The sequence below is a fragment of the Mycetomoellerius zeteki genome, unplaced genomic scaffold, assembly GCF_001594055.1.
Source record: "Mycetomoellerius zeteki isolate Tzet28-1 unplaced genomic scaffold, Tzet1.0 scaffold846, whole genome shotgun sequence".
Taxonomy (NCBI): domain Eukaryota; kingdom Metazoa; phylum Arthropoda; class Insecta; order Hymenoptera; family Formicidae; genus Mycetomoellerius; species Mycetomoellerius zeteki.
The window spans coordinates 3,893-13,419 of NW_017257880.1; the positions used below are offsets into that span (position 1 = coordinate 3,893).

Below are 9,527 nucleotides of genomic sequence, written 5' to 3' on the forward strand. Positions count from 1 at the left end.
TTTAAACCAATCTTCACAGGTTGTTTTCGATGGTGCATGTTCGCCGTAAGCCTCCTCAAGCAAACGACGTGCTTCAACTGCAATTTTGACCAAGTGAAAGCAGAAAAGCAAGACTTCCCGCGAATGCTGTTTTTTTGGCACGAAACCCGACATTTTCACTGTTGCATAAAAATTTTTTTCGTCGCGAAACTGGAAATATTTTGATTGATTATTGTCGTCAGATGTCGCAGCTACAAAAAATAAACAACTTCAAACATATATGTCGACTACATGTATCGTTGGCGCCATCCATGTGTGAAACCCGGAAACTTATTTGTAAAATGTGAATTTGGTTATAGAATAATAAACTATTTTACCGTTTTTTCTGCTATTTCGCAACATGTGAAGTGTAAGACGTGTAATTCAGACATAAAGTTTGATGAAACAAGTCCTCGGGGTTTAGGATTCAAAATAACGATCTCTTGTTCGAATTGCCCAAGAGTTGAAATTCCAAGTAGTTCATTCATAAAAAATGCATATGAAATTAACCGTCGAATCGTACTAACAATGCGAATATTAGGAGTGGGGCTAACTGGAATAATGAAATTTTATGCATTCATGGAATTACCTCGACCGATATTCCAATCTTTTTACGACCGAATAGTGGATACGATTTCGATCGCAACGGCAACTGTGCGAGAGGCCAGTATGAAGAAAGCGGCAAAAGATGAGAAAAAGAAAAGTGAAGAAAGTGAAGAAATTAGAGGAATAACTGTATCCGCGGTGACGGGTCGTGGAGAAAACGGGGGTTTTCGTCACTTTTCGGAATTACGTCATTGATTGGATGGTTTACGGGAAAAATCGTCGACGTTGAAGTAAAATCCAAATATTGTAAGACTTGCGAGCACTGGAAGAGAAAAGAAAATACAGCCGAGTATGAAGAATGGTTCCTTACACATGCCAATCAATGTCAGTCAAACCACAAAGGATCATCTGGTAAAATGGAAGTAGACGCTGTCGTCGAAATGTTTGAACGCTCCGACACATTACACGGTATGAAGTACGTAAATTACATCGGTGATGGGGACAGCAAAACCTTCAAGGGCATCATGGATAAACAACCATACGACAATTTTGAAGTGAAAAAAAAGAATGCATTGATCATGTGCAAAAGAGGATGGGCACACGATTGAGAAATCTTAAAAATACAGTTAAAAACCTCGGCGGAAAAGGCAAATTAACTAATAAGTTAATTGATCAATTGACAATATATTACGGCTTGGCGATACGGCGTAATCCGAATTCGTTAAAAAATATGAAAAATGAAATATGGGCGACCTTATATCATAAAACATCAACCGACGAAAATCCCCAGCACGAGCTGTGCTCCGAATCTTGGTGTAACTGGAAGAAGGCACAAGCAGCGAATTCCTTACGTGACTTCCATCATAAGCCGCCGCTACCGGCTGATGTTTTTGAAAAATTAAAACCGATTTACGTGAATTTGAGTCGCGACGAGTTGTTGAATCGGTGCTTAGGCGGATATACTCAAAACAGCAACGAAAGCTTCAATGCGACCGTATGGAACTTAGCTCCTAAATCTTACTTAAGTGGCAAGAAAGTATTGCAAATAGCGACTGATATTGCTGTTTGCAATTTTAATGACGGACTAAGTAATATTTTACGAATTATGCAAGTTTTGGAGATGACAATTGGACCTCAGTCTTACAATTTTTGCGTCGAAGCGGACGCTGCGCGGATAAAGCACGCCGAGGTGTCACTGTCGGATGCAGCGAAAGAAGCGCACTCCAGCCTAAAATCGACAAAAAAAGAAAACGAAGAGGCCAATTTTAATCTAGAAGGGCAGCTTTATGGTCCAGCAGATTAATGGTAAAACATTTTAACTGTCAAATTTTTCATTTTTTCACATCCATAACGGAACTCAAAACTTTAAACGTCGTTTTCTCGACCCACGTTTTTTCATCACGGCACGCAGCATAACTCAAACAATTTTTATTTTGTTAACTCAAAATTTTTACCACAGCTTTAAAAGGACATTCCGCAAAGAAATACGTAGGGGATTTTCGATACGTTGAATTTTAGATTTTATATGTACAATTTAATCTTCATTTTTTGGTCAAAAATTGGACTGTTAACTTCAAATGCTCGCCAATTACGCAAAAATGAATATTTTCAAAATCCTCTACGTATTTCTCTAGCTATATTCATCTAGATTAAGAAACAGTTTTTTAATTTGTTCCAGATTCAATCCTACGACACTTACACTGCATGCCGCGGAGGACCTCAAATTTAACCAGGCTCGCGGAAACTGCTCTATCGCCGCCATTTTTCAACTTTTTGCTGCGAAAATTTTTGTTTAAATACTTCAATACATGCTTAAAAACATCCTTGAATATTATTATCTTCTTACCCTTCCTTGTACCGAAAAAAAAATCGTAAATATACGCTTCTTTTTCACAAGTTACAGTGGTGTAACCCCTTAATATTTGGTGGCGATGTTTGTTTTTTGGGAACAATTATAGAGGCTGCAGCTTTCAATACACTTGCAGAAGCATTGTCTGACAAAATCGATAAATTGCTTAGAGCAAGTGTACTTGATGAATCCTTAGAATTCACTTTAGAGAACATCTCTTCATCCTTACTTGAAGATTCTAAACCAGAATAAATATAGAACATGAGTATGCACAATAACTATCACTTGCAGTATACTTAATAACAATTCCATTTCATTATTGTTTACCTGTAAAGAATTCAAACATATTCAATACATCTGAGCTGTTATCAGAATTACTTTGTGATGATGTACATGGTAGTATTGAAATAACTTATTGAACGATGACAATGCTACCTCTACCCCAATTTCTACTCTTCTGTATTGTAGACGGGACTAGCGTAAACTCCTTACTCTTTGCTCCTTAAACCTACTCTTACTTCTTAAACCAAGCTTACTACGTATATTGTAGACGGGCCTTTAGATTCCTCGACAGGCTATATTCTCGAGGTGGACTTGGAGTATCCACATCTCCATGACGTTCACGCGGACCTACCGTTTTGCCCGACGCGCGAGAAACCATCCGGTAAGCGAGAAGACAAGCTCCTCGCTACGTTACACGATAAAAAGCGTTATATAGGCTGCGTTCAGCAGACTCAACAGTTTTGCAACCGTTTTATGATTGTCTGCTGAGATAGGACCATTCTTCTAGATCTAAAAGTATGATCCAATTAGCGCGAAGGAAACTTCCAACAGTTGCAAAACAAACGTTCTGCTGAACGCAGCCATTGTGACCGGAATCACCCTCCGATCGCTTAGTCTCGATCCCGCCTGGCTTACTGTTGTCTCGGTCGCCACGTCTTTTGACCTTCAAAGACGAAGGTGGTCTCGACCACCTCCCAGCTGCGTGCCACCCATTAGCTGGGTCTGAACCCCTGCTCGGTCTCCAGTCTCGGATATGGCCGCAGTAACCCAGAAGGAAAGGTCTCACAATTAACAATTTAGATCTTTGTTAACAAAACAGCACTTGAGTATATTTGTCCAAAAATATATATACATATGTACAGCCGATCTCAATTTTGCGATTCCGATCTCTTCCAGCTCTTCGCCCTTTAATCGCGTATCGCACTCTTGGGACTTTGACGGACCCCTTTGCTCGGTCCCTACATCATTTCCTATCGGTGCGCTTGTATTCTCGCGAATCTTCTCCGACTTATCGCTGTTACGGTTCCGGTATCACACTACTCGTCCGCTCTACTCGACGTCTCGGACTCGACTCCCTCTCGGCGCGTCGCGAGGGGCTTCCCCCGCTTTTCCGCGCTTTTTCCGAGCGCTTTCGCCCGTTCCTTTTCTCACCAGGAACGGCATAGTGGGACCTTGCCTATCGTCGGCCACCCTTTCCAGAGACTCCACATCTGAGGAAGGTGCCATTGTTAATGAGTGTATAATTCGTTTTCTCTGCTCCAGGTCGCCGCTCGACTGAGAGGATCCCACCGTTACCCGCTCTAATATATGATTTAACCATAACGCGTCGCAGGCTGTTATGGAGTCGTACTCCCAACCTCTGGCTTTTGCACTGTCGTTGCGCTATATTCCTTCTACTTGGTGTGCTGACCCGCTTCCAGCTCCTCTCGTCCGCTCCGCTGGTCCAAGAGGCGTGTCCCCTACGGTCTGCGTCATTTTGATTCGGAATTTCGAACCGTCATTCTCATCCATTTCTCCTGGCCCGTCGATTGGTATCCCTCCGGTTCTTTCAGGTTGATCCGCTGGCTCGAAACACGTGTCCACCATCGTGGGCGTGGTCCAAAATTTCATTTTGGATCCGTCAGTTGTGTCCTCGACTTTTCCTCGTTCCGTTGGACCTGGCGTCCCGGTCCCGGGTGGTCCCGTCTGGCCGGTTCACGTGTCCCCTTGGTGTGGTTGTAGGTGTATCTCCTTCTGCGCGTGACCTGCTCCTCGCCGTGTTCCCATTGCCGGTTTCCTCGCCTGGGATGACTCTAGTGCCATTTCCCCTTCGCATGGGAATTTTGGTCCTAGCTCCACTCTGTCTGTCTGACCCGGATACTAAATACGGGGCCCATGTTCTAAGGTAGGCCTAACTAATCGGACCCTAATAACGACAACTGAAAATCTCACCCCTTACGGTTTACCGGGCGTAAATGATCCATGGAGATGTACCTTAATAATGGTAACTGAAAATCTAACCCGTTAATCGATCCATGGAAACGGACCTTAATAATAATAGTAAATAAAGAATCTAATCCGTTTAATGGTCCATGGAAACGGACCTTAATTATAATAATACTAACAGAAACTCTAACCCGTTTAATGATCCATGAGAACGGACCTTAATTATAATAATACTAACGGAAACTCTAATCCGTTTAATGATCCATGGAAACGGACCTTAATCATAACTGAAAAATGTAACTCGCTTACTGATCCATGAGGACGAACCTTAGTAATCATAACTGAAAAATGTAACTCGTTTACTGATCCATGAGGATGAACCTTAATAATCATAACTGAAAAATGTAACTCGTTTATTGATCCATGAGGACGGACCGTAATAATCATAACTAAAAAATGTAACTCGATAAACAAAATAGCGTCCATCTTACCTCAAGTCTTATTTCTAAATCTTAACACGCAACTAACCATAACTTGCGCGACCTTGCGCTGGCTGCCTATTCACTGTGGGTGCTTTCCAGCAAGAGACACGGTCGACACAGTGTGACACAGTGTCGCTGTAAGTGCTTTCCTACTATGACACGACACGACACACGTCGACACAGCTATTTAGCAGAGTCGGACCGTGTCTGTATCATTGCTGCCAAATTTAAAACTTAAACTTAAAATTATACGCAGTTCGTTATATTATGCTGGTATGGTGACAGGTTTCGTAATCTCAATCAACTTTAACGATCTCTCGTTTCGCGGGACTGAGCACAGGAGCCTAATTTCATCCAAATCGGAAGTGAAACGTCTTCTGGATAATTCTGGATAACCAAAATGAGGTGCAGTCACTGTAGTGAAGAAATAATATCACTTGATGATGCTTCGCAGCACCCATGCTTCATTGGGAAAGATATATTTCTAGATGATGAAAATAATTTATTTACACAAACAGAGAATAAACAACGTAAATAGACATATTAATCCTTTAAAAGTTTAAACTTAATTTTTTGTTTAACATAAATTTTAAAACCATTCAGTTGAGAAACGGAAATTTTATTCTTTTATTTAGTTTACTAGAAACTACATTATGTTTTTACAGCTGCTATTTGGGATAGAAACGCTACGTTAGCTCTTCTCAGTCTTTATGAAACTAAAATAGATTTGCTGGATAATCCCAAAAAGAACCAAAATATGGGAAAGTATGTCCACTGATTTACAAAAAGATTTTGGCATTCAGGTACATAATGAACATGTGATATAATAAACGTGTAATATAATAAACTTTATATTACAAGTTATATATACTAACAAATTATATATGTTAAGAAGATTACAGGTTTTCTCCATAACTTGATCCAACATCAAGACGAGAAGCAATTCAATACTATATCGGATATGTAAGTATCAGTTATAAGGGCTCGTCTACAATAGGAGTCATGGACGTAGTCAAGTATTCTCATCATATTTGACTGTGATTAGTCAATTTCCTACGACTTAAGACTCCACGATCGTCCACGACTCCTATTGTAGACGCTGCCTAAATATCAGATTGCTTATTGTTCTAGAATGAATTGTAATGTTCACGAAGTGTTGGTATTAACGATGGATTAACACAGAGACAACCTATAAAACTTCTTAGCATTCTTAAAGAAAATATCCGTTAAAACTATGAAAGCGCGATAGTCTCATTAGTGCATGGTGCGACAGCATACATCCACATCAGCCGGTGCATAGACATTTTCTGCTGTAACAATTTAATGTTAAATTAGTCAATCAGCGATATGAACTATCGAATGTCACTTTGTACAAGTATAGTAAAATTAATTAATACATACAATTTTAACGTAATTTCGAATGTCAATTTATGATTGCATTTCAAGTCCAACAATCATATCGGCACATGGTTTATAGAATTGAAAAGATATATGTAATAATTGTGTACAATCAACATACGCACCACAAACATATGACAGAGGTCACCACGCTCGGCAACGAGTATAAGAACTTAGGAGGATGTAATAATTGATATGAAAATACTTTTAAGCACTTAAGATCTTACTTTTAAGCACTAAGATCTGCTTTGATCAAAAAATGGCACTTCTTATTTCTTGATTCATTCACATATCGGTCTAATATTCTACTTATTATAATAATTTTAATTTTGTCTTTCAGATGTCTGTGGACCAAGTACGTTGGAAAATAAACGCTTTAACAAAAAAATACAAAGAGTGTATCGATAATAATCGTAAATTGGGAAGAAGCTTAACGACTTTTGAATGGTTTAACGAACTAGATGAAATTTTAGGGCGCGCGATAAAGAAATGCTGTTGCAGAACACTGTGTCGTCTAAATTTGTTCATTTGATGTCACAGCCTTCTGCTGTATCAACAATTTCATCGAAAAAGTCTTCTACTTCATCAACAATTTCATCAAAAAAGCCTTCTACTTCATCGGCAAAACTTTTCACTTCAAAATCTAATTTAGACTCTTCTACTTCAACATCAATTTCTGCCAATAATCCTAATATTTATCAGAAAATCATTCCAATGAAAATTCAGAAATCATCTCTGAATGTACTTCTATATTAAGTATAACAAATAAAAGAAAACGTCCATTACATGGAAGCGGATCTAATTTAGCAAGAACTAAAGTTGCTTTAGAAAATCAATGGTTAACATATTTGAAAACAAAAGATGCACAAGACAAAAGAAACGATGGAAAATATGCAGATAGTTTAGAGTAAAAGAAAGAAATGATAAAATTAAAGAAAAAACATCTTATTTTAAAAGAAAAAGAAATTGAACAAAAGGAATATTTCATGGCTAGATTAAGAGGAAAGGAAAATAGACATGCAGAAAGAATAGCAATAGAAAAAGAAAAATGTAAACTTCTCAAAAAATTACTTGCAACTGAAGATTCAGGTTCTGAATAAAAATTAGTTATTGAAATTTTCTTTTCCTCTAAAACTATCAATCATTTGAAGTAAACAATGCCAAAGTATTATAAACAATATTTTGTTTTTATGTACTTATTCTATTGTCTTCCAAAACTATTTAATTTTTATTATTTAAAATAAAGATCTTAATTTTTTTAGGTTTTTTAAATAATTTTGTAAATAAATATAGATTTACTTTTATGGAAGATATTTTATTATAAGTTACTTATTATACATTAACTTACTTATTATACATTAAGTTACTTATTATACATTAAATTCCACATTATTATTAATTATAAAAAATATTTTGTTTATATGTATGCGCTTGAAATGTTAGCTTCATTATATATATATATATAAAACATAATAGAAAAATTAATGTGCAATTATATTCTTACAATAAAAACATTTTTTACATATGAAATTCACATTCATTGATTGTCGATACATTTGTAAGTACAAACTATAACTCTAAATAATAAAAGTATTAAAAAGTTTCATGTTTGTTTTTTAATTAGAATAACTTATTTAATACTTATCAATTCATCAATATATAATCCATATCAATATATTTTTATATTATTGTACAGAAAATATTTCATTAAATAACTGCATCCTGCGATCTCCTTGTACTTCACAATTAGGAATATTAAGCTCATCATTATATATATTTATGTTATTAATGTCATTGTATTCAGGAAAATCATACACGTCATTCTTATCAATGCAATAATTATGTAGTACGCAAGCTGCAATCACTGTGTTAGGTTGTAGCCGGACATTGATGAATTATCTTTACCTTCTGTGGTGGTTTACCTTATTATGTCTGTCCGTTGTTACCTAGTTGGTCGCCAGCTTGTTTTACCTTCGCAACAAGCAAGGTCGTCTTGGAATCTTTGGGCTGCCGTGTGCCTTCGTTGATCAAATCGCAGTGCCCTTCCTTCTTATCTGGTGGAACCTCGATGTCGTCCTCGCCTCTTACAGGATCGCTTCTAGTCCTCAGGCTGCTATTGGACGGGCTGAACCATGCATCAGACTTCGTAGTTCAATTTCTATTTTAGTCTCGCTAATTGTTCTCTTGTATTTGACTTAATGTCCGTTATTCTAACTCGCTTATCGCACAGTGGATGGGTGAACGTATTTCTGACTCGAGTTTATATAAAAATATAATCTTTATTTCACAAACTTAATCTATTCGGTCACTCGGTCACATTCACACTTATAATCGTTCGTATTAAAGTCTTTTAGACTCAACAGGGCTTGAGTTTACCCTTACTCGCGTGTCGCGTTTCGTTTTCCGGGCAATGGCGTTACTACGCACCTCTTTTTCTGCCGTAATTATTCCGCGTTCGTTCGCGTTAATCGCCCCTAATTTATTAATAACTATCGTCACGGCCCTTAATAAAACCGATCCGATCTTTAGTTCTGTCCGATCGCGTTTTTCACGATACTTCTCAACGTTTTTCTGACCGCGATTTATTCAACGTCAACGCCGGTCCGTTGCTGGGATCGAACTCTCTTCTTTCTTCCGCTCTACCCTTTCCTCTACGGTTGACTTCCGCTTTCTTCTCCATTCTTATTGGTTCCCCGCCTCTTGCGCCTAATACGCTATTGGACGGCTTGCCGATTGGTCGTTTGGTTAAGAGGTATCTTCCTTTCACTCTGAGGGTATATCCCTCCTTGTCATACACACTCATTCCTTATTGGCTAAAATGACAATGTTAATTAAACTTAATTTTATCTGTTAATATGGTTTACAATTGTGACCGAATACATTCGTCCACGATTATAATTTATTTTCGTTTAACAATAGGAGATACTTACCTTGGAAAACCAGGAGGTGGCGAATGAGGTCCAGGTAGAAGAAGAAATCAGATAAACTTCACCTGTAACGAAAACTAAAAAGGAAAATATTAATTA

The 9,527-nt window shown here is 37.7% G+C and overlaps 1 protein-coding gene across 1 annotated transcript; it reads left to right on the top strand.

The window, feature by feature from the left end:
- The first annotated feature begins 1,156 nt into the window (after window positions 1-1,156).
- Window positions 1,157-1,867, top strand: LOC108730093 (uncharacterized). Its single transcript, XM_018459581.1, has one exon. It carries the CDS (start codon window positions 1,157-1,159, stop codon window positions 1,865-1,867), a length of 711 nt encoding a protein of 236 aa, XP_018315083.1.
- Window positions 1,868-9,527: the final 7,660 nt, after the last annotated feature.